The sequence below is a fragment of the Ochlerotatus camptorhynchus genome, unplaced genomic scaffold (assembly GCF_037179485.1).
Source record: "Ochlerotatus camptorhynchus isolate MF236.1 unplaced genomic scaffold, CSIRO-AGI_Acam_v1.1 ptg000040l, whole genome shotgun sequence".
Taxonomy (NCBI): domain Eukaryota; kingdom Metazoa; phylum Arthropoda; class Insecta; order Diptera; family Culicidae; genus Ochlerotatus; species Ochlerotatus camptorhynchus.
In genome coordinates this window covers 2,223,266-2,249,433 of record NW_027040531.1, presented here as the reverse complement: position 1 = coordinate 2,249,433, position 26,168 = coordinate 2,223,266, and the positions used below count along the sequence as shown (strand labels likewise).

The 26,168-nt window shown below is 39.5% G+C and overlaps 1 protein-coding gene across 16 annotated transcripts in view; it reads left to right on the top strand.

Annotated features, from left to right (window-relative positions):
* Piezo (piezo) overlaps positions 1-26,168 on the top strand; it is a 135,118-nt gene that overhangs the window by 52,248 nt on the left and 56,702 nt on the right. For 8 of the 16 annotated variants that reach the window (XM_065235856.1, XM_065235848.1, XM_065235837.1 and 5 more), the window contains 18 exons: positions 4,746-4,841; positions 4,906-5,419; positions 5,482-5,770; positions 6,194-6,349; positions 18,354-18,488; positions 18,819-18,912; positions 19,285-19,409; positions 19,464-19,661; positions 19,718-20,125; positions 20,197-20,345; positions 20,412-20,555; positions 22,566-24,068; positions 24,133-24,471; positions 24,538-24,698; positions 25,155-25,279; positions 25,352-25,501; positions 25,572-25,754; positions 25,813-26,134. In XM_065235856.1, the coding sequence (XP_065091928.1) occupies positions 4,746-4,841; positions 4,906-5,419; positions 5,482-5,770; positions 6,194-6,349; positions 18,354-18,488; positions 18,819-18,912; positions 19,285-19,409; positions 19,464-19,661; positions 19,718-20,125; positions 20,197-20,345; positions 20,412-20,555; positions 22,566-24,068; positions 24,133-24,471; positions 24,538-24,698; positions 25,155-25,279; positions 25,352-25,501; positions 25,572-25,754; positions 25,813-26,134 (5,091 nt within the window). The remainder of the gene's footprint in view (positions 1-4,745; positions 4,842-4,905; positions 5,420-5,481; positions 5,771-6,193; positions 6,350-18,353; positions 18,489-18,818; positions 18,913-19,284; positions 19,410-19,463; positions 19,662-19,717; positions 20,126-20,196; positions 20,346-20,411; positions 20,556-22,565; positions 24,069-24,132; positions 24,472-24,537; positions 24,699-25,154; positions 25,280-25,351; positions 25,502-25,571; positions 25,755-25,812; positions 26,135-26,168) is intronic. The other 8 variants (XM_065235936.1, XM_065235928.1, XM_065235872.1 and 5 more) reach the window with 7 other exon arrangements.

Sequence of the window (26,168 nt, the reverse complement as noted above, 5' to 3'; positions counted from 1 at the left end):
TCTCATCATCTATCGTATAAAAATGTCCACTTTAATTCTGATATTTGATGTTAAGCATTTCCAACTACGAAAATAATCTATTTCCAAGAATGTTGTTGATTGTTCTGCAAAGAATTTCAAGAATGCAATATTATGTTTGTAAAAGCTTCTTTGCCTCTAAGTTTAAAGAAGGGGAATTATTCTAAAAAAAATTTGAGATCATTCTGAAGAAATTCTGAGAAACGTTCTTATCGAATTATCATAGTTATCTAACTAGATATATCAAAATTTAAACAGTTCAAACGCAGAATCAAATTCAAGCTCATAAAAAAATGGGAATTAATATTTGCTAGTCATCATGTATAGCGTAAATAAAAGTAAATTATTCAAATCATTTCAAATGCTCTTCACAGGAGATTCCGTTGTGAGATTCGATTAAATTAGATGAATTTATGAAATTTGATTTTAAGTTCCATGACATAAAAAGTTTATTTCAATATAAAACCGTATTTGAATTTCTAAGCTACCATATTATGGTTACTAATTTAGTATTTACAAGTCACTATTTGGTCACTATTTCCGTACTTTTAGTCACTAAAGTCTCGCATCAACACTACCAGCCCTGAATGAGGTTCGTGGATTTTCCTATGTTTCGAGGGGCGCATCCATTAGCTTGAGACTGAAGATAGTACCAGAGCTGAGCCAAACAGTTGAGCACGTTTCTTCGGGACCTTCTGGTCTTAGAGTTACTTCTATGGTATATCTCTCAAACGATTCTAACCCTTAATTTTGAAAACGCTTTACTGTGCTTAGTAACCATTGTAAACATGCGCTAATAATGTTATACAATGCATTTCTTCATTATTTATAAATGTGGTTCAAAATGAAAGTTTTCAAATAATTGATTCCATTCTGAAAAGCCTGAGAGATGCGAACCTCTTTGTGTAGTGTGAAAAAACGAACCGTGATAAAACCAAAATTCCACTGTTCTTCAATTTCATACTCAAGAAAATATTGAAGATTCCGAGGGACTTTACTATCAACGTCAGACCACCCTAATATATGAAGATTGTAAAATTCATCGGGTAACACCGGTGCGAAATTACAGTGTTGAGATTCTGCGACTTAAAAAAAAAACAAACAAAATTTATATAATTGTGAGACAAACAAACAACACAAACAAACAAACTGAGATTGAAATGAGAAGAAATTGCAAAACCTCAGAGTTTGAACTATTTTAAAAATTTTGGGAAATCATATATAACGATCTTGGATTTTGATTAAAAAAAAAGTATGTTAAACTTAGATATATTTGCAGCGTCGAGGACTAATATCAAATTTCAATATTTTGGAACTTGGTACATTTTTTGAGATCAGAGTCTACGGAAATTCTTAGATCCCAGAATTAGAAGACCAAGATTTGTTTTTGATGAGCCAAAGTTAAGAAATAAATTTAGCTTAGGATTTAGACTAAATTTTAGCTTAGGAAATAAAACAATTTTCACGATTTAATGACTTGGAATTCAAATTAAATTTTGGGACTTGAAAAATTGAATCTGCTATTGGTTGAAATATTAATTCTCAAGAAAATTGTTCGAGGAGCAAGCTTTAAAAAAAAAAATCTAAATTCATTAAAACTTATCTAAAGGTTCGAATCTTCCATTATGTTTTAATGCAGTTTCTTGGATGTTTTCAAAGTCTGAATATTTCTGTAAGTATCTATAATTGACGAGGAATTTTCTCCAAGTTTGTATAACATCCTGGTCTAAGAATCTTGAAATTTTAAAAAGTCACCGAATCTTGAAGATCTTGACTGCAATAATATTTTTTTAGGTCTGCAATTCCGAAATACTTTTCCTGGAACTTATTTTTTTAATTAAAGGAAAACATAATAATATCAGTCTTCACCATCCATCATTTGGGACTCATAACTAAACAACCCAATATCGTTAGATCTAATGGCCATCGAATAAATGCTTGTTTATGCAACTAAAGGGTGTTACGATCAAAATTTGTTCAAACAAGTATGCGTGTAAATTGATTAAATGCTTTATTAAAAAAAATCAAATTATTTTTTTTTTTCTTTTTTAAGTTCAATTTGTATAAAATACAGAAGTAATATTCAGCTTGGCTTCCGGTTCACTAAATTTGAATTGATGAGCCGGATTTCGTTTAACTCCTGCCATCAGATTCTGTGGGTAGTTTGCCTTAAACTGCTAATTGCTTTCAAAAGTTTTTTTTTTGGTCTTCTTCAGGTTCCGCTTGACGATGGCCCAATATTTTTCGATCGGGTGGAGCTCTGACGTGTTGGAAGGGTTCGTGTACTTGGGCACCACCTGCACGTTGTTGGCAGCATGGCCTTTTTCGGTAATGGCAGGATGCCAACTCCGACCAAAACAGCATGAAACAATCGTGTTGCTTCAGGAAAGGCAGCAGTTGTTTTTCCAGACACTCGTTCATGCTAATTTCCTGGTTGACGGTCCCGGTTGCAATGAAAATGTTGCTTTTCAAGCCACAGATAGTCTGCTAAACCAGATATTTCTTATTCCAGTTCCATATGCTTGAAAATGTCTGTCACCTTTCTCCTTCCGGTTTCCGTATAAAACTCCTGCCATGAAGCTGTTTGAAATATGCCTTGACGTAGGTTTCGTCGTCCATTACCACGCACTCGAACTTCGTCAGCATTGTCGTGTTAAGCTTCGAGGATCGTGTTTTGGTCGTCTGGTGTTGTTTATCGTCGTGATGTCATCAAGTTCTTATAACTCGCCAGCTCGGCTCGTTTTTTAGCTCGTTGCACGGTTGTAGACGACACTCCCACCTTGTTTGCGACATCTCGAACGGAGAGGTTGTGGTTCCGCTTGAAACCACTCCAGGTTTTCAATTCCCCCGATCCAGGCATCCTGGCTGTTGACAAACGTTCCCCGAACACTGTTACGACGTTGTTGATTTGGCCACTTTTAACGATTTCGCCTATTCGGCGTCCGAATAGTTCGGATTTTTGCGATGCGCGTGCAAAACTTTGATGGGTTGCTTCTCTTGCTTGGACTCCATTTTGATAACTGAAGAGCAAATTTCAATATTTAAATATAGGCATCATTTGCACGCACACACCTTCAAAATGAGGGATGTTCAGGTTTATTAAATGCTCGATTAAAAGAAATGCGTCAAGTTTAAGTCGACCAAATTTTGATCGTAACACCCTTTAAATCCAATTTCGATGTCTGAGACCTTGAAAAAAAATAGATTTGGAACTTGAACGTTTGTCAAGAATATGGAACTAACAAAACAAACATATCAGGTATACCATTTGATAACGGCACAAAAGCATTTGTGAACAAACTTTCTTAGGCCCTTTGCACGCGAACCAAAGTACGCTCACGCAAACCAACGACATCATCGGATAGCCACAACTATCACTTTTCCGAAGATGGTATTGGATTGCGTGGGCGTACTTTGATTCGCGTGTAAAGGGCCTTACAAAGTTTGTTTACAAATGCTTTTGTGCCGTTATCAAAAGTTATGCCTGATATTTTCTTGCTGAGCGGTCGCCTTCTGTCCCCCTCTAGCTACGCATATGAACGCACGTCACTCAAAGACTAAGTAAATTTTCCTTGATTTCCCCCTAAAATCTGCTTGAATAAAGGGAGATGGATATCCTTAACATGGAGAATATAGTACAAGAAATGTGAAGAGACGAGGACACGTGGAATACCGTCAACAAGACTGTAATACAAAATATTGGCAGAGCTGCAGCGAATGTGGAGAAACGATCAGCGAACGATCAACGCCGGCTAGTTGAGCTAAATAGAAGTGCCCGGAAATTTTTTGCCGAAATTTGCACAGCCAAGCAAGTTGCAAACAAACAAATTTGACTGACATCTCAGAGTGTTCCGCTTAATCTTACCAAGAAAATGTAATTTATAAAAAAAATATCGTCCATTCGGCAAATCTCGTCGAAAATTTCCAAGATAAGGAAAGCACAACATTGAGATGTCTTTTATTTAAAGAAACAATATTGTTACTATTGGGCTCAGTCATTGCACTCGAGTCACCACGAGTCTATTTTTTCAAACATCCAAAGAACATGTTCAACATTTGCCAGAAGTTCACCTGTTCTGGTGTCTTGTTTCCGATGGCACCTCTTTTGTTAAATCCGCTAAACCATATCTTTCGCGTCGTATCGACATCGGAACTAGCACCTCGTTCGCTGAAAAAAAAGAAGCAAAACGCCGGACAGAAAAGCCATTCACGTCTCATCAACTTCCGCTTCGTTATATTGACCTCCTCACCTTTTAGCTGCTTTGGGTTTACTTTGGGTTTCCTTCCGATATTTTTATGAATGAAATGATTCGTGGCTTCCACCGAATTCTGCAACCGCGTCACTCACAGTGAGACCAAGCGCAGGCGGCAAGGTGGTGTTATCGATAATCAATCAGTACCTTTTCCGTCCGTGTCGGTTGTCCGTTACGTGATGGCTGTGCGGAGGTGGCGCCTTAGTGAGGAAATCTCAATTGCCTCACCTCGGTATGGCACGTGCGTTGTTGCACTTTATGCAATAGTAAAAATGAGAATTAATGAAAATGGATTTATCGTGCTCGTGGACATACCAGCAGCCAGCGTTGTTGGATTATGCGTTTGCTATGCAAATTGTATAAACGGAGCTTCCGTGAGAGCAACTTGCATGTTAATGGCTTGACTTAATATTTCTGTATGATTTACATCCATAATAGATTTTTAAAATACTGTTCATTGTATTCTTATCCTAGGTTGCCTGATGAGACCGGTTGGATTATCGCTGCCGTATCTGCTCTTCCTATTCGGTTTACCATTTGTGCCAGTAGCTACGCCAAGGAGTATAAAAGGTAGGTGTCCAGAAGACTTGCTTGATTTTGTGCAGATCGTTAAAACGTTCCATAACATTTCTAGGTTCTACAGGAATCTATTTTAAGACTTACATAACCCTCAGCATATTGCTGTTAGTGGGACAAATAACCTTCCAGATAGTGTTGATTACACTCGGTGATCAGCTGATCGAATCGTGTCAATTTCTGGAGGTTCTGCTGCGCCACGTTGGGCTGGTGAAGTTCCAAGGTCTTGATGCAGCGGTTGTCATCTACTGGATATCGCCGGAGATCATCATGAGTCTCACGGCGGTGATAGTGTATGTGATATTGAACAAGTTGGCCGATGGAAACATCGGAACTGAGCAGGCTCCTACCTCTCCGAGCTCTCTGGAAGCGCCGGAAGTGCTGTCACTGCGATGTGACCCCAATCCAGTCACCAGAGAGAAGCTTGCATTTCTCACCAAGCTGGGCGTACTGCTTAGCGTGGGAATGCTTTGTCTGGCGGCCGTCCTTCAGCCTTCCGTTCCCAGTGGGGTCTATTTTGTAATATTTTTAGGATCCGCCACCTGGTGGGCTTGTTATAAGGAATTGGATAGGTATTACCATGGCAATTTGATCGACTAGGCAAACATAATGATATACCATCTCATTTCCACAGAGCATTTGGCATAGTTTTAAGGATAACCCTAGTGTTTTTAATTCTGCACGTAACCGGTTTCCTGGCGTACCAGAATCCGTGGCCACAGGAACTGCTACCGGCGAATGAAACGATTGCTCGTATTTTCGCACTAACGCCAATCATATCCTCCAGCTGCGACAATTTGACCGACATTCGTTTCGTGTACTTCGACAGCGATCTAGGCTCCGATTACTACCTCAATCCGGTTGTACTGCTGCTGTGTTACTATTGTATATCAATCACCTCATCGCTACTTATGAGACCAAGAGTGAGTATTGCTGGAAAGAAAAATGCTATTCGTTTAATTTGATTCAGCTAACCAAGACAACACTAACCCTCCGGTAATCGGATTAGGATCCCACCGCAGTAGTTCCCTTAGATATTTTGTTCTAACCTTAGGATTGTAACTAATCACCCAACTAGAGTGAATGCGTTCCTAACAACCAGCTGCTAACGTTTCTAACTAATACTTTCTTTTTATATCGAAAAATTGCGCTTTGTCTCTTCAAAACTAATCAAATCCTCACGTGGCTGCCAAACTGCAAACCCCACTCATCCTATGAAAAAAAAACACCGCATCCCGAAAAATTGGCCCCCATAACCCCACATGCAATCACCATCCCCCTTCGTATGCTAAAAACTGCTGTTGCCGCTGCCGTTGCGCTAATTGCTTGTTTGCCCCGGAACCAAGATGACGGACAAGGAAATCAAGCGCCAGGAGCTTTTCTACCAGCTCGAAAGTGGTGTCCGTCTCCAGCGTCAGATCTCGTTTCGCATGCATAGAAAGAACATCCTCCGCAAGACGCTGACCAGCGACCGGTGGCGGGGAGCTGCGCGTAAAGTGAAAGTAAGCTTCCGTTTCCTGGTTTTACTCCTGTCATGTATCCTTCTTCTTCTTAACGGATCATTCCGGTTTCGCTCTTTATTAGATTGATTTTCCTCCTTTCTTCGGTTTGGCTTTCCATATTCCCTTGCTCTTGTGTAGTGAAATAGAGTGGTTTTCGAGTGTCGCACGGATTGTCCTGTTTGTAGTTTATTTTCAATTCACCCCGCAACCTTTAGAGGAGAGAGCATGCTGCTAATAATGGATAAGTTGCAATTCAAATGTCATTGATTTTCCGCGCGCATGATGAAAGTTTTGCATTTCCTAACGACCTGGTTCGGAATGGTTCGAGCTCGAGAGGCAGTGCAACTGGGCAACTAAACAACAACAACAACAAAAACAACAAGGTAGGGACGCAATTTTGACGCTGTCTGTTTGTTAGATTGACGGGACACGAAGAATCGTCGGGTGATGCGCTTCCAGGTGTTTGTGGACTTTGAAGTGATAATATGCACCGAAATGCTGGGGAAAGACAGAAAGTTGCAATTTTGTTTGTTCATTCTATACGGAAAGAAGGTGCTGGGGTAGAAAGTGATTCCTATGGGTTTCTTTATATTAATGCTTTTGATTTTTTTTTTTTATAAAATGAATATCTATGAAAACTAACAATATCAATGCTTTTTGTGACTTGTCGTGTTTTTAGAATCGATTGGCAGGAATGACGTGATAGTTTATTTACAGTTTAAAGCAGCATTTCTCGAACTAAACACTAAGATTTTGTTTCCGTATTCGGTAAATTTTACCGAAATTAGAACAGCTGAAATTTCGGTAAAACTTTGACCTTCATTTTAAAGGCTATTGAATTTGAAAATAATATCAAAACATGTTCAACCTTGTTTAAATGATCAAATCTTGCAATTTTAGTGGAGATTTAGTTTCAAAGTAGCTGAAAAGCAATTGAATTGAATTGCATAAATTTTACCGAAAAGTTCAGCTGTTCAGACTTCGGTAAAATTACCGAAGTCGGCAATAATTTCTAAGTGTGTATGGGTCGTGGTATTCAAACAACTTGGTCAGAAGCGTTAAAATTTTCCTACACTAATTTAAACGTCTCAACGGATTTTTACCCTTACATAGGGAAAATGGATGTAATGTCGCCCTAAATGCCCTTATTTTAGCCCATACATAAATTCAGCAATCGACTAAATTTTCAAAAGCGACGAAAAATAACCATTAGCACCGTCCCAAGGCGCGTTCATCTAGATAAAATTGATAAATAGCAGATTTTTAGCTATGATCCCAATCTTAGATCCATAGGCCAACATTAGAGACATTTTCCCTATGTGGGCGTTAAAAAAAAAAAATAAAAATCATTTTCGTGTGACTAAATTTACATTAATAACATTAACTTTCAGATCATTTTTGAGATCGCAATGTGGCATTGTGGCATTTTGATGTCATTTTGAAAAATTCGAATTTTATTTTCTTGGGCTATTTTTGACGTCCAAAGACGACCATTGTGACGTTTCAAGATTATGATGAGATTTTTTTTTTTTAATTTATGTATTAATAGTTGTCTGGTTGATTTAGAGCAGCGCCGCGGGTCGGACGTGGTCTGCTGGATCTCAGCAATGATATCATTATTGTCTAATTTTATTCATCATTATGAATTTTAGTCCAAATAGAATGTGAAATAAACAAAATATTGCTCGAAACATGTTCATCGAACCATACAACCATTTGAAAAAGCAAGTTTAGAAAGGTTGGGCAGGACTGGTTTAGGGGATTTAAGGTCATTTAAGCATTTTTCAAATCTATTGAAGGTCATTTTTACTAGTGCAAGCTCTTTCGGAAATTCTAAGCTAATTGCGAGGCAATTGTTTGGTGTTTTGTTGTTGCGTTTATTTTGGTTTTTTTTTTAATTTTATTGAGAGTATTCAGAACGTTTTATCGTTTTCCAAATAAACTTTAGCGTTTTTTGTGATTGGGACCATTTTTTTAGTTTTTATACTACTCTCTTTTTTTATGACTTCTTATGACAAGTGTTTTTGCAACTTTCAGACTTTTTTTGAACTAATTTGGCGTTTGAGCGCAATTTTGTCGTTTGAACTTGCTTCAATGCTATTTTGTTTATGGATTTAAGGTAATCATGCAGTTTCGATTTGTATTTTTTTTTTCTTTTTAAACCCAATTCGCAATTTTGAAGGTTATTTTGATCTTCTAACATATGTATTCAATATTCGTAGGTCTTGAGCAGTGATGGCATAATTCTCACTCAAATGATTTTGTTTCGCTCCCAAGGGCTCCCAATATCACGCGAGATATTGGAATAAAATATCAATCATGATTTGATTTTATAAGCTCCTTTGATATTGCGAGACTATTCAGAACATGTAAAATTATTGCTATGAGTTGACTTACCACAACAATCATTCCGTTGCTCATCGTATTCTTAAAAAGAGAAAGCATATCCTGCTATCCCTCTTTACTCTTCACAGATTGCAGATACGAAGTTACTGCTGCCAGCAGTGATGGAAGTTTCGGTTCGTGTTTGGGTGTACATAAAAAATCTTGAAGCTCAAACTCACCACAGTTTGGTGAGAATTGTTGCTGGTGAGTTTTGTTTGCTTGATATCAGAGCAACCGTATCATAGCTTTTAATATCATCCGCTGTTGTCTGCTTGTTGATTTTTGTTTACGATACTCAAATGAGATTATGTTCATTTATGAGATTTGATCTTTTGATATTTTCTCAACACTGGTCTCGAGCGTATGGAATTTCTCAAAGTGGGTCACAGTTAACACAAGTTTAAGAACCACTGGTCTAAAGTATTCTTATGCAAAATTGTAAATAAATTCAATGGGGAGGTTCGTGAAAAAATATGCTAAATAGGATGGAAAATGGCTTCAGCCTCCGAGACCTTATTCCAAGCATAGGGTAAATAATAACTTGCAACGCTCATATTTTGCAGTATGATGCTTCACATCGTAGAGCATGTTTTTGATCGATTTCTGGGGGACCTGAACCCAGTTATAACTGATACTGAAAATCATAATTGATTCACCTTACATAATTTTTTTTTTTTAATTTGGAATTAACGAAATTACGAGGCATTTTATCAGAAATTCAGTACATGTAATGTATTATAAAAACATTCTTAAAAAAAAATTTGAGGGGGAGGGTGAAGCCAGTTATAATTGATCCACCCTAAATAAATTTGATTAGTTTTTTTTTTTTTGAAAGCGACGAAGTTACGAGGATCAGAAATTCAGGACATTTAGGACATGTTTATGTATTATGAATACATGCTTTAAAAACTGTTTTGTTTATGAATTAGATAATTTTTGACTGTATGGAACATCTTTGGGGTGTTCATAAACCATGTAGGTACCTTAGAGAAGGGAGGGTTTGTGAGTGTCTACGATGTCTAGGTGTCATTAGAAATTCCTTCTATGAAACTCTTAGGCTGTGAACCATTTGCCGAGTTAAATTTAGCTCGTGGTTAAAAGTGACATATTGAAAGATCAAAGTTTTTTATGTTCAAAAATCCCTGTGCTGTCGAACGACCGGTTGTTGAGAAGAGCTTAGCCAAGGTTGTCAAAACTTAACTTCTTGTCTGTCAGAAGTAACCACGCTCGGATAGAAGGGTTAATCGATAACTTTCCATCTGTCAAATTTAAAAAAAAAGTTAAATAATCCACTAAATGGTGCAGAGCATTTGAATTCCAGGGCTGTTAAAACAGGCGCGGATTTCGCGATATTCGCGGATTTGAACGCAAAAATCGCGAAAACATTAAATGATGTCGCGAAAATCGTGAGGGACTGATGTGCTGTCACACAAATTGTGGAATTCATTGTAACCTTTCCATCCCGAATTATTTTGCTGTCATCAATTTTGTTGTTCATTTAGCTCTCAATTTTTTACCGGTTCAAACCAAACACCCTGCAAATAATCGATAAATGATCTCAATTCCATAAGTCACACCGGACTCACACGGAAATTCCCTGGGGTCTGTCCAATGTGCGACATTTTCATGGTTTTTTTTTTTATTTTCAATACGAACATAACGTTTTTCGTTATCAAATCATAAACGAATCGTATATATGTGAGTAATTGTTATGTATACCAGATATTCTAGGTTCCCTAAACCGTCCTGGATTTCAGTTGATTTGTTCTACTATAACAACCAAGACTGCAATAATGTATGTAGTATCGAAATATGTCCAAACAGATTCAAAGTGTATATGTGGATCGTTTCCGACCTATAGCTACGTATACAAGATGTTATAGGTTCTGAAATCATTCTGGAGATCAGATTATTTTTCTACTAGATCACCAAAGACTTATTCATTATCTGTAGCATCGAAATATGTCCAAACAAATTTCCAGGTCAATCCTTTAAATTTGTCGAACCTTTTAATGGAATCCCTTTATGAAGAACTTTGAGTGGGTCTACAGTGAACCGCAACGAAAAAAATCCACCAGAATCATTATCAACATGTTTACTCAAACCTAACTATAATTATCATAAAAAAAAAACTTTTATGTGAAATCAGGTATTAAGAAAAAGAATAGAATATGTTTTAATTCATTTATTCAAAAATTCACTTTCTTATAACGTTTTGAAAGAAAAAATAAAAAAAAAATGATAAGACAAGAAAAAAAAATCCACTTCGTAAATCCAACAAAAAAAAAAAAATCATCGCATTATCGTTTTGCGACCTTTAGTACCCAGTATGTCCACCATGAGCTTCAAGCACCTTCTGAAGACGTTTTGGCATGCTTTCCACCAAATTCTGCAGATGTAGATGGTCAATACTGCTCCAGGCTCGAGACAAGGCTGAAAAGTACGTGTCCTTGTTCGTAACACCAGTCTTATCAACCTCATTATACAGAATTGCCCATAGATTTTCAATAGGGTTCAAATCTGGGCTTTGGGCAGGCCACTCCAATGGTTTGATCCGCTTGGATTTGAAGAAAGCCTTCATTTTTTTTGGCAATATGCTTCGGATCATTATCTTGTTGGAAGATGTAGTCCTTTCCTACTCGAGTTTTTGCCACGGATTCCTGGAGATTATCATTGATGATATCGATGTAGGCATCAGCATTCATTATGCCATTGATCCGTACTAAGTTTCCTACTCCAGCCCATGCGAAACAGCCCCATACCATTATGTTCCCACCGCCGTGTTTTACAGTAGGCTGAAGATGTCGATCCTGTAGGGCTTCATCTGGTTTTCTCCACACTCTCAATCGACGTTTTCGATTGAAGAGCTCGAACTTTGACTCGTCGGTCCACAAGACACGTTTCCAGAAGTTCACCGATTTATTGATATACTTTTTGGCGAATTCAAGACGTGCTTTCTTATTCTTGGCATTGATGTACGGCAGCTTTCTTGCGAATTTGCTCTTCAAACCTTGTTCACTGATCCTGCGGCTGATTGTTCGATCGGATATCGAAAGTTGAAGGTTCGACCTGATCGTTATTGAAGGGTTTTTCTTTATTTCCCGGATAATCATTGTATCAGTCCGATGATCCATTTTGCGCACGCCTCCTCTACCTGTTCTGTCAGTCACGAATCCGATCTCCTGATATTTCGCCCAAATCTCCTGAACTGCTCCCCGGCTAATGTTGTACTTTGAAGCAATTTTCCGTTGTGATACCTTGTTCTGGCAGTCTTTTACCACCAAATTTCGGATGGAAATTGAAATGTGTTTGCCAACCATAATTTTGTTGTTTTGATGACGGAGTGTTGATGTTGACATATTTCAAAACTAATTCCGATGGGTTTTTCAATGTTTAATTACAATTGGGAATAATTCGCCGATATGGAATCGATTTCTTGTGTCGAATTTACGAAATGGATTTTTTTTTCTTGTCCTATCATTTTTTGTTGATTTTTTTTCAGAACGTTACAAAAAAAGTAAATTTTGAATAAATGAATTAAAACATCTTCTTTTCTTCTCTTAAATACCTGATTTATTATTAGACACATAAAAGTACTTTTTTTTGAGAAGTATGTTTAGGTTTGAGTAAACATTTTGATACTAACTCAGGTGGATTTTTTTCGTTGCGGGTCACTGTATGTGGATCATGCCAACCTATTTCCGAGTATGCCAAATGTTCTAGGATTTCCAAATCGATATTTCGATACTACCAATATTATCCCAGTTATTGTTAATCTAGTAAAACAGATCATCTACAGGACGATTTGGAGAACCTAGATCGTCTGGTACACGTGGAAATAATTAAACATTATCCATATAGACACTATGAATCTGTTTGGATATATTTCGATACTACAGACTTTATCCCAGTCATGGTTGATCTAATAGAATAAATCATCTGAACTCCAGAACGATTTCGAGAACATAAAATATCTGGTATACATGGCAATATATCTATGTGGAGACACTGTGTATCTGTCTGGAAATATTTCGATACTAAAGACATTGTCCCAATCTCGGTTACTATAGTAGATCAAATTATATGAACTCCAGCACGATTTGAAGAACCTTGAACATCTGGATTACTCAGAAATAAATCATGCATGATCCACATAGACACTTTGAATATGATTGGACATTTTTCGATACTACAGATATTATTGCAGTCTTGGTTGATCTAGTAGAACAAATCAACTGAAAACCTATAATTTACGGTATACATAGTAATAAGTCGTGCATGATACACAAAGTCACATATATACGATTCAGTTATGATTTGGCAATGAAAAAGTGCTAGGTTCATATCAGAAATAAAAGAAAATATGAAAATGTTTCGTCATTGGACAGACTCCAAGGAATATCCGTGTAAGTACAGAATCGCGACGTGACCAACAAGTGTGGCTTACTTTGACTATATGTTTAGTATTACTTCTGCATGAAGTTAACGATTTACTTAGTTGAAGATGCTTATTTCAAATAACAGACTAAAGTGGTAATTTTTATACGATAGATGAGGAGATGAAAGTATAGAATTGATAGTTCCGTTAGAGTACGGCAGTGTGAAAATTGCATATAGAGAGTAGAAAGCGAGCAAGGACAACTTTAGGAAGGTAGAGGGTATTTTATTACGTGCACTAATTACTCAGAATTTATACTATACATAAATAACTAAAGATGATACATTGTAATTTATTTCAAAGGTTACAAACGATACTCCTTTAGCTCAGTCGGTAAAGGCGCAGCTACAAAGCAAGTCCATGCTGGAGGCGACTGAGTCCTATTCCCGTCCGGTCTATTAATCTTTCGGGTTGGAAAATTTCTCTACTTCCTTGGGCATAGGATGGTACAGGTTTAGAAAGCTCTCAATTTTAATGTGAAAATACTTCAAAAAACACTAAGTTGAGACCAGGCAAAAATCTAATATGCTATATAAGTAATAAGCTCGAAACACCATGTAGTAGTAGTATACAAATGGTATTTTTAGGTAATGAAAGCAGTTTTTTTTTGTCGTGGATTAGTATCTGAAGTCGCGGATTTCTTGTAACAGCCCTGGAATTAAATTTCTAATCAAACTTACAATCCAAGCTGTAATTTTAATACTAAACATGTATTAATTTTACCTTACATTACCAATTCAGACTGAAGTATTTCATTAATTGTTAATTGTATCATAAACTTACACTACTTTTTCGAACTGTGTACGTATTGAGATCTTGAGCAGCTAAGAAGTTTCCGTCTTGGGAAAAATTGTTCAGTTGACCAAGGTCTTCCAAATGGTGGGCAGATTAGTTCAGAACTCTTTCACTACGTGGTGATTTGACCTCCTGAACAGCTTGTTTCAAGTCAGTAACTCCCTAGATGGCCAGAACCGCAAGATATAGCCTATAGCAATAGTTAACGTGTAAACTCGCTCGACTTAGTAAGAAAATTTAGAACTTATTTTCTTCTCTTAAGATAAGTCATAGTCACCTGAATATTTTTGAGATAGATCATACTGGATGTTAATATACATAGTGCCGCGTAGTGAGAAAATTGATAGTTAGTTTGTCTACCATCCAGAAAGCGTTGATCACCTGTACAACTTTGTCGAAAACTGCATTTGGTCAAAAATCAAGATATATCTCATAGGTACACTACACTTGCGCCGCCTTTTGAGATATTCCAAAATTACCTTTTCACCATCAGAAAGGCTTTGATCATCTGAACAACTTCGTAGATGGCCAGAACTGTGTAAAGGGTGTCCACGATGAAATTGCCACACACAAAATTGATTCACAAAATTCGAGTTTTCATCCGATTGCCATCAAATTTTCAGGGATTGAGAAATAACTATTAAACTTCATTTTACCATTTTACTCGTATTTTATTTACAGTCCATACGCAAATGCCCGCACCTTGGCCTTAACCCCGGCCATAAGATTCTGCACAACCTGTGAATCAACCGCTTTTTGCATGTAAACCCATACTTTCTTCAGTTCCTCGACTGTCTTCACTACCTTAGGTCGTTTAAGAAGGTGCTGCTTCATAATCACCCAGTACTTCTCGATGGGGCGGAGCTCCGGAGTGTTTGGAGGGTTGAACATTTTCGGCACGAAATTGACCTTATTGTCCGCATACCACTTCAGGACGTCCTTGGAGTAGTGGCATGAGGCCAAATCCGGCCAGAAGATTGATGGGACGTTGTGGGCCTTCAGGAGACGAAGCAGCCGCTTCTGGAGGCACTCTTTTATGTACACCTGTCCGTTCATCGTGTCCTGGGTCACGAAAGGTGCACTCCGCTTCCCGCACGTGCAGATGGCTTGCCAAACCAGGAATTTCTTCGCAAATTTGGACATCTTCAGAGTGCGGACATGCTCCGGAACGCTGAACTTATCCTTGGCCGTGAAAAACAGGTTGCAGGGGATCTGTTTGAAGTCGGCCTTCACATATGTTTCGTCGTCCATGATGCAGCATTCCACTTTCGTCAGCATGTTGAGGTACAACTTCCTGGCACGGGTTTTGGCGGACTTGTTCTGCTTCTCGTCGCGATTAGGGGCCTTTTGTACCTTGAACGTTCGAAGCCCAGCCTTAGTTTTGGCCTTCTGGACAAAACTTCGGCTTAGATGCAGCTTCTTAGCCACATCCCTAACGGAGGCGTTCGGATTTCGGTTGAAGGCCCCAACTACGTGGTTGTGATTTTTGGTGTTGTACGGAATACTTTTTCCTTCACTTCTGGGCTTCCGATCGGTGGTCAACCGTTCCTCGAACCGCTTAATCACTCGCGACACCGTGGAATTCGCGATTCCCAACGTTTTAGCGATGGAACGATGCGAGAGATCCTTGTTCTCGTGATGAATGCGCAAGATTTTATCACGCACGAGCTGTTCTTTCGACTCCATTTCCGCGAGTTTTGATCACAGGACTTTAAAACTTGCAGGATGTAAATAATGCACTATGAACTAAATCCACCCAAATTTTCATTAAATTCTACCCAACGGTTAAAAAGTTAGAGCAATTTCATAGTGTGGCAATTTCATCGTGGACACCCTTTAGATGGCCAGCATCTGGTTTCATCAATTGTCCAGATGTTTCGAATCTTCTGGAGAATTTCCTTTCGTAACAAAGATGAGCTTTTGTATACAATATTTGCAACATTGCATGAGATGTCTCAGTACCTTACTTGATTTGTAATGTACAGGGTATCTCAGAATAGGTGTCATGTTTATTATTTGATTTACTGGATTTATTTCAAAGGTGTAATTCTTACAGACAAATCAAACATAGCACATATAAGTGTAAATATTTGATAGTTTTTCGCTAAAGGTTGAAATTAGTTTTCTTTAGAGTAAACTAGTCAGCAGCAACTGAAGTTATGCGGAAGTTAGCAAAAATAGAGATTTGACACGCTAGTAGACATGCTTGGTATACACAGTTTTGGTCACGAACTGCTCATTTGCTAATTACTTTGCACACAGTTGACGCGGTAGATAGAATAGAGTTTAAGCTTGTTATAGATACGTAAACAATAGTAGAATTTAATTCTAGCAATAAACAGTATTTGTTTTAGCGTTGTAAAACTGAAGTGAGAAATGCTCGCTGCACATCTCGGACTTTAAGTGTAAACATACATCGATGTTGATTCAAATGTTAAGATTTACCTACTCTTTACATATCTATAGTAAACTATGATCCTAATCTATCAATTACTTTAAATAAAAACAAATTTCAACAACTGAGTGAAAAGTTATTAACAAATGAGCAGGTGGTGTGTACACCTGTGTAATAGACTGATGCAAAATTTTAAAATTTAGCTCACTGTGCTCAAACGGTTCCAAATTGGATCCTGATTAGCCTCCCAAAGTTTGAACTTATTTAGTAAGAAACTGACTTGGCACAAGCCATTTGAAGTTTATATAGAAATTACCATGGGGAAACCAAAATTTTGGTTCATATCTATCTCAAAATTCACCAGTTTACTCTGCTTAAGAAAATGATAGCTGCGTTTGATGAAAATTTTCTCAGCTACAACTTTGTTCAAGACCACTTTTCGGTTAAATGTAAGGAATTAGGATAAGTTATTAATTATTCCAGTCACTGATGTCTTATGATTATGCTCAATCAACTGTTCAACAGGCATCATTGGTGTTTCTGGGGCGTTGAATAGGTCACAAAAATCATGGCTACTATGTCACACTGCAGAATACAGTGTTCCCCACAATACAGCTGCTTAATCATGTCATAAGATTATCAATCTCTTAATCAATTAATAAATATTTAATTTGACGCTGGGCTAAAAAACGATCTTCTGCAAAGTTGTAGCTTTGAAAATTTCCCATACGAAAAGCTATAGAACTTGTTAACAGTTCAATATGGAAAAAGGCTAGAAGACAAAAAGTTTGGGTTTCCCATAGTAATTTCCATATAAACTTCAAATGGTTTGTGACGAGTCAGTTTCTTACCAAAAGAGTAAATTTTGGGAAGCTAATCAGGACCCGATTCGGAACCGTTTGAACATTTCAAATTTTGCATCAGTCTACTGTGCATGCCAAGCATGCTAGTAGATATCGAACTTATCACACACTTGACTTATTCGCTTGAGGCTATTCGCTACAATATATATTGGAAGCACTAACGGGGTTTACTATGGATTTATTCAAGCAACGTTTCTTTGAATATGGGGCAGTGTTCCCAAAAATACCGTGCGTCCAGCTACGATGGATTTGCAAACAGATTACGTTAAGTTCGAAACGAAAACCACTAGGGATTTGACTTGTTTGTATAATGTGTAGCTTTCAAATGGAATATAAATGTTAAAATTTGGGTGATTAGTTTTGTTGTAAATTAAATTTATTTTAGTTACACCTATTCTGAGACGCCATGTAAACTTCTATGATAAGTGACGCTCCATTATGTGCACCATATTGCAAAGCAATTTAGGATACTTTTTCGAACTGTATATTTTCAACAAGTGATGAAGATTTTCTGCTATGCGTAGCATTTCTCAGCAGTGTCGCAAATCTCAGTAAAGCTGACACAGTTACAAAATCAACTGTCACCGTGATAGCCATCACCATCCACCCGTACACATGTTCCTCGTTTCTCGCTCTCTTGAGAGTAACTACCCGTAGCTTAGCAGACTAACAAGTACTAGTTACCATCGTAAGGCATACCTGTAGTTTAACCCAGTCTTGCACCAAAATCAATAAAAATTTCCGAACTAAAATTGTACCGACAACAGCTTTGAGTAATTTTCAGCAAATTCACATCGACTTTTCGTTTTTCTTCTTTTCTTTTATTTCTATGTTTTGTTCAAATGAAAATAATAACCACTTACTACTTCGTGTGGGTATGTTTGATTTTATTTAACTACGCTTTGCAAAAATTTTTCAAAATTTATCATAAACAATCCATTTGATTCATCCTAACCGAACTGGAAACGTTCATCATCATCATCATCATCATCATATTCGCGATCATCCCACTGCATCATCACTTATTTTAAAACAAAACAAATACAAATTGAATCCTGCAACACTCGCTTCTGCTGAATGATGGTTCGACGAAAAACGCACGCTTCTAAAATCAATTATGCGATTTAGAACGCATTTCCCGCTGCGAGACGATTCTACTATCATCATCATCAGCCTCCAGCCAAGCCAAGGAACCGCGTCTTACAGCTCGCCATACCGTCGTCGTCTTCCGCCATGTCCGATGTTCCGGACGAGAGGACACCTGTACGTATTTTTGTGCTATTTTTTCTTGTTTCTGTGCTTTTTATTCTTGTGCCTATATCAATGAATCTATCTCTATATGCCTCTGTTTCTGTTTGTCAATACCAGTGTGTAAGTTTATGTGTGTACTATTTGTTTGATTTCCTGTGTAATAAATCTCCTTATATTCTCAGATGTTATTATAATGAATGAAAACCCTTACCTCAGACAGGTGCTGTTGGATTTGTTCCAATCTCTGCCTCGCTGGTAAAGGTCTTCGATTGATTGTCGGCCTGTGTCGTGGATGCCAATGCTGTGATTGTAATCGAATATCTTTTCCCCATATTCTTCTAGCTGATGCGCGGTGGAACGCGAAGGGTACGAGATGCTTCCACGTCCGACGCGCAGAATACGATCCCGAGCGATAGTATAGCCATGCAAACTATCGGTAAGTGTGGGTGTTTTTTTGTTTTGGTTTTGCGTATGTTTTCGGTTGTTTGACAGCAACAGGTGTATATAAACATTATAATTTATTGTGTTCTTTTCTTTTTTTTTCATTTGGTTGTGGTCCACCAATACAATACAAACAATACTGATTTCATTTGCTCCACCCTTAATGTGTAAATATTCGCAACCGATCCTAACTCCAACCACGTGTGACCGCCACCACCCGTTCCTGAAACTTAAACCTTTGAATGCCTCTTACACATCATCGATTGGCACTTAATTCTGCGAATGTTGTCAAAACCATTATGCGTTTGTATATATCCAAAATGCATTATTCATCGTGTAACTTGAAAATGATCGAAACTAACCCAAGGTCGTAACTACGTTTCAGAAGAGGAAGAAACGACAAGCTTCTTCGAGCAGATCATGCTGGCCACCGGCAATGTGGCCAGCTTTATCTACAAAAACAGCTACATCTTCACAAATGTCATCATGATGGTGAGTTTGGCATCAGTTAGTCGCATCATTATTACTTGATTTACTTCTTTGCAGACGTGGAGTATCATGTTTCACAGTTGGTTGACGTTTGTGCTGTTGATCTGGGCCAATCTAATCTGGATCATGCCAAACCAGCGCAAGAATATGCTTAATTCCAGTCCGTTCCTAGTCATCTATGCGGAATTGCTGCTGCTGGCGCAGTATCTGTATGGAATGAAACTCACCGACGATGAGTTACCGTCCACCGTTAATGTAAGCACTCTCACCGCATCACCCTCTTCTGGCATATTAAACCCCCATCATTCCAGATCACCGGCATCAATTTAGCCCAGATTGGGTTCATCAAGTACCGGGAGTACCCTTGCTCGCCGTTGCTAATCAAATCCGTCTTCACCACCATGTTCTGGGTCTCGTTGCGTCAGATGATCCAGGAGCGGCAAATGGAAAGACGGACATCCACTATCGCCGATATGGCCGCTCCGCTACAAGTCACGGTTGGCGCCGCTACGACGGCCGGTGCTTCCGGACAGCCACTGGAAAAGAAATCCTCAGCGTTCATAACCCGGGCCGGCACGCTGATCAACTCGTTCCTGATCAAGTTCTGGATCTGGGTGGTGGCAATTACACTGTTCCTGTCCGGCATGACAGGACACCGAATGACCGGATTTCGCATAGTTTATATGGCGTTGTTTTTGATATTCGTTCTAACATTCCAAGTAAGCTGCGAATCGAATATTTTATCTCACTGTACCCAAATTTCACAATAATGTGTTGTTTCTTTTATCAGTTCTCCTTCAAAGTCTGGCGCAAGATGATGTATGCTTTTTGGTTGACGGTTATCGTTTACTCCATGGCCATTCTAGTTCTAGTCTACACGTACCAGTTCGACAAATTCCCACTCTATTGGACCGAGTATCTTCACATATCGGATACTTTGTGAGTAACCGTGGAATGTGTGGAGAAGCTTAATTTGGCAACTAATGGATTTGATTTGTTTTCCAGACAAAAGGATATCGGTCTAGAAACCTACGAGACCAAGCAGTTGTTCCTGCACCTGGTGAACCCGACCATGATCGTCATTATCACCGTGATTCAACTCCACTATTGCCATAGGAAGTTTCTGGAAATTTCGGAAATCCCCATTGTGTAAGTAGTAGTACAAGATTGTCATTAGGCTGACCAGATTTTCCATCATGGTGTGAACGTGACATGATTGATACATTGAGGCACCGTTGCACTGTGGGCAAAAGCTGACCCAGAGTCGCACTTATTTCGTGCCGCTGGTTTCAAGAGATACCGGTTCTTATGTAAAAAGTCCAGGGAATCGCCAATTTTGCCCGTTTCCCCCATTTTCGGTGAAATTAAAAGTTATTTGGCTTCATATCCAACTAAAGTTATAAAATGCAGTGGATGATATGGTAAAGGCTGTCCACGAAATTATTGCACCACAAAAGAAAATATCTTTTTTTATATATCTTTATTAAGGAGACTTTCACCCCTGGGTTGGTTCGTCTCCGGCGAAAAGAAAATATCCTCAAACAAAAGCCATTTATCAGAATGAAGAAAAAAATCAGAGTGTGATTTTTGATATATTAAGCATTTTTTTCAACGTTTAGTTGGGTCTCATTTATTTACCACTTCTCTCTTAATTTTTACCACTTTCTTTTCTTTTCCACTTCATTTTTCGTAATGCTAGGGTTCTTTCTTAGCTGCTGCTTTTTAATCGCCCAGTATTTTTCGATAAGTTGGAGTTCTGGGAAATTTGGTGGATTGTTGTCTTTGTGCACAAACTTGACATTGTTCATCCTATACCATTCCAATATCCAATTTTGCATAGTGGCACGAAGCTAAATCTGACCAAAACATTGATTCAAAATGGAAGTAGGCGTTTTTGGCGACACTCATTAAGATAAATTTCTTGATTCACAGTTCCGGTTGTTACGAAAATCTCACTTCGTTTACCGCAGCTACAGATTGCTTGCCAAATCAAAAAAATGTTGGCAAACCACGAAATTTGTTCTGCTTAAATTTATCTGCCACATCAATAAGCAAACGTTCATGAAATCGTTTTAGCACTCTTGAAGCAGTATTTTGCACTATCCCGTGTCGTTTTGCGAGTTCGCGGTAGATTTGGATTTTCTCGGTGTGCAATCAAAATCTTTGCACGGTTGCTTTGCTGTTTCGGTTCCATTTTGAAATCTACACAATCGAATCCCACCAAATTTACAGGATGTAAACAATACACGTTAAAGTATATATCAACAAAATTTGGTAATTTTTCATCTTATGCAACAGGATGAGTTATGGCGAAGACATCATATCAAGAAGACTGGCAACTTTGCCATAATCCAAGCGACAGATTCAATAGCGCTGCGCTTGAGTGAAGGTGAAAGCAACGCATAGAAAAATGAGCAAATACACAAACCTTTCTTCTGAGGATGTAATCTTTGCTATCAAATTCGTTCGAAGCATTTACCTTTGAGCGGTGGATGACGCGATTGTACCTGTCTCATAGGCGTTCGTATGAGAAAATGGAAGAGTTGCCAGTCTTCTTGATTTTTTGTCTTTGGTTATCGGCAAATGTCAGTGGTGCAAAAATTACGTGTACACCCTTTAGGAAGCCATGGAAATAAATTACAACTAATCTCAATAATTGTGCAGACTAAAGAGATAGCCTATTTTGCTCCATTTTCCTCAACACTCGTTATTTAAGGGTAATTGATAACAGTTTTGAAACCTGCTGCTAGATTTCAGACATAAAACACAAAAACACGTACATATTAGGGATGATTCAAATATGACGTCCACTTTTGAGGAGGAGAGGCGGTCGTAGAATTTGTGACAGTACGTATAATAGGTATGAGAAAAAGCGTAACAAAGGGGGGTTGTCATATTTCAATCGCCCCTTAACCAGATTCAAATCAAAAGGTGTTTTTAGCAGTGTTTGACATGCTCAATTTTTCACACAAATTGCTCATTTGTTAATAAGTCTACACTCACTTGACGGAACCTGGTTTTTCTTAAAGTAACTTGAAGAATCTAACGACGTCAGATTCTAAATTTGGTTCCCAAACCCTGTTGAAACTGGTATGGTTTGATATGGTCAGTCTAGCGATGCACTCTCTCCTTCCTTATGCCTAATTTTTCTATTTCCAGTCAAGACAACGACGGCATCCCCGTGGTGTCGGAGACCAGCTCCGCCTACGGTACCTTTTCCCGGCGGAAAAAGTTAAGTAGCACTACCGACGCACCACCAATCGAGAGGGATCCCGAAGCGGGTACGAGTGGTGATGACGGTCCCAATCAGCCGAACGCAGCAGAACCCGCTGACGATGTGGCTTCGGAAATCCTGGATGACCTGCGCTTCCGGAAGCTTTCCAAACAGGAAATCAAAGGCGTTGCTCAAAAGCTCGTCAATCGGATATCGAAACTGGCGGAGATCGTGTGGCTGTTCTTCGAGATTCACCTGCTGAAGATCATTTTGATTGTGGCTTTCTCGCTCAGTGTGGAAACGATTTCTTTCCTGCACTTGATGTACGTGATCATGACCGTGTTTGCGGTCAAGTCCCACACCAATTCGCTAGTGCTGATTACGAGAATTATGTCGTTGATTTCGTCAATTTTGCTCATCACGACCATGATGTACCAGGTAGATTACATCAACGAAACGAACTACGTGAGCGAATGTCCCAACATCGATCTGAATGTGACTCATTGGGAGATGAACAACGCCAAGTGGTTCGGTTTTCAGAAGACAACGGAAATTAGTAGTTTACCGGATTTGGTGCGGCCATACTTGATCTACATCATTGTAGTGACGATCCACGCAGTGGTTGTGCTGAGACAAACGATCCGAAGGATACGACTGGGACTATCTCCACGAACTCCACAGCTGATGTTCCCGAATGTTACGCGTCTCGAAGCCGACAAGGATATTCCGAGAATGATAAAGTATCTGTTTAACTATGGATTCTACAAGTTTGGAGTGGAAATTTCGTTGGTTTCCCTGGTGATAGTTATAGCCTCTCGGATGGACATATTTTCCTGCTTCTACGCCGTCTGGATCTGCATAATGTTCCACATGACCCGCGATGGGTTGCGAAGGGTATGGCGAATACTGACTTGGTTTACCGTAGTGCTGATACCCTTGCAGTACGTTATATTCATTGGGTTGCCACCGGCTTTGTGCGTGGACTATCCGTGGGATATACCGTTTTTGGATCACTTCCGGATATGGGCAATGCTGCCGGAAAATTCGGCCATCTTCCGAGCGCAGGCTGCTAAGATAGTAGCCGATTTCCTGCTGCTTATGTTCCTCTGCCGACAAACGTTGGTATTCCGGATTGAAGCCAGGTATTCCTCATGTCCGGATGACTTCGGTGGCGGAAGTAATAAATCCGTGCTGGAGGATATCGACAAACTGGGAACGGTTCCGTTCATCAATCCGACACCGGATTTCATCGCCAAAGTACGTAACTGGTTGGATGTGCTGAAACGCGGTGCGTTTTTGGTATTTTTCTGGTTCACACTGGCGATTGTGTTCCTGACCGGGACCAGTCGGGTGACGCTGTTCTCGATCGGTTACCTGATAGGTTCGTTCACCTTCCTCTGGCAGGGAACGGACTTCTATCTGAGGCCAATCAAAGCGATTATCAAAACGTAAGTAGTTTCCAAGGGGGGTTAAATCAAGATATGATCTAAGGTTTGTGCTTTTCATTCGCAGTTGGAACATGCTCATCGGCTATAACGTGTTTGTAATCACAACGAAAACCCTCCTGCAGATGTTAGGCTGTCTGTACCTGAGCCAGCTGACGACCTACAACTGTTGGTTGGTGCAGCTTCTAGGAATCTCGTGTCTATCTTCGCAGGAAGACCGAACTCCACCGGATCCCATCGATCCGGATGCGAGTCTAGCCACCTGTAATGTTCCCTACGACGATTCGGGACTGTTTTGGGACGGTGTCTGCTTTGCCTTCCTACTGCTGCAGCGTCGGATCTTTTCCAGTCACTATTTCTGTCACATCATCAATGAGACAAAGGCGAGCACTATTTTGGCTTCGAGGTGAGATTCATGTCCTGCTTACAGCTTTCACTGGAGTACTTATGTTTCGAATGCATATTTTACCAGAGGTGCTGAGCTGATCGAGGATCTACGGAGAAAGGATGTTACAATGGAAGCGGAGCGTGAAAGTCAAATCCTGCTTAAGATCAAAATGAAGATGGATCGCATCAAGGCCACGCAGCAGAAGATTCTGGAACCGGTGCATGAGCCCATGACTCACGCTAAAGGTAATTGCTACCGTATAATCTAGTTTGTTTCGAGTATAGAATCGTTCATGCGATATTTTCTGTTCGTTACCGCGAAAGTCGTGTCGAAGTGGCTTGCAGAGATAAAGAGAGAATCGAGTTTTGATTTTTGTTGAGTATTGTTTTGTGAGAGTGATATCGAGTAAGTATTATTTTTTGTGATGGTGCGACGTAAGTACCAATGTGAATCTTCTGTTTGGGCTTGAGTTTGCTTCAGCTGTAGATCGGATATAGTGAACACCTGTAGTAGCGACCGAAACGAATCACACACACGGTAGAGTAACACTCACCTTAGAGTAGAACGAGCGTAGTTTGGGTGCACTCTCTCCACTAACAAGCGAGATCTTCCCTCTGTTTTTCTTTTTTCCGTTGATTGGTTTTGGCCAGAACAAGACGGTCAGCGTGTGGCACGCACTCATAGTTTGTCATCATATGCAGGATATCACACGCCAATCGAGGACGAAATTGCCGGTGGTTCTATGATAATCGAAGGCGAGGGGGTATCGGAAATTCCCTGCGATAATGGGGGATTGATTGTTAGTCGGGGCTCTTTCCAAACGCAGGTTTGTACCTTTTTTTTGGGGGGCGTGCACGTACATAGCTTTGAGAACTTGAGCATGAGTCTACCATTTTAGGCACCTTCACCATGTTCTGCTTTGATGACCGCTTCACTGGAAGCTTACCTAGATCCGCAGCGAATGTCTTTTGAGTCACCGAATGAAATGCTAGGTAGAGTTTGCAGCCCGGATGATACGTTTCCGGTGTTTTCCCCTCCACCATGTGAGGTAGTATTCAAAAAAAGACATACGCTCTTAAGTAGATAATATTGCACTTCTACCGATCTATTTCCATTAGAAGGAACAATCTGCACTAGCCGTCCCGGTCACCAACACTCTGATGCCACCAAGTAAAACTGCAATGCAAAACCGCCAGCACCGCAGGCAATCCAGCTTGAATACCGTATCTTGGCCTAACCCTAACGAGTTGACTGTTAGCCCTAGGCAACGCCGCCTGTCCAATAATCTTACTCCAGCTGAAGTAATTGTCCCACTTCTAAACATCCCACTAACCCACAATAAGTGACTTCTTATTTTAGGATACACCCGATCAAGTGCCATCGCCTCGCTCGCCACGTTCACCGCGGTCTATTACTCGGCATCAACATCGACGACAGTCCAGTATGGGGGGAACCTCCTTGGCTCCGGATGAATTAACAGTAGATCCCAATCGACGTCGGTCCAGTTTCTTGGTTTCTCTCTTTGTAGACGACGACACCACCCGGTATGATGATGTGACCACCACGGGACTAGGTCGGAGACGTTCCCGAGCCCGCAGCTTCTGGGGACCAGTTGGAGAGGCCGGGCTGCGGGATTCGATACGTTCGGCAACATCCCGCTCGCCCGTATCCCATCATGAGTGTAATTATGACTACGTTCATTTTTTGTCTCGCTT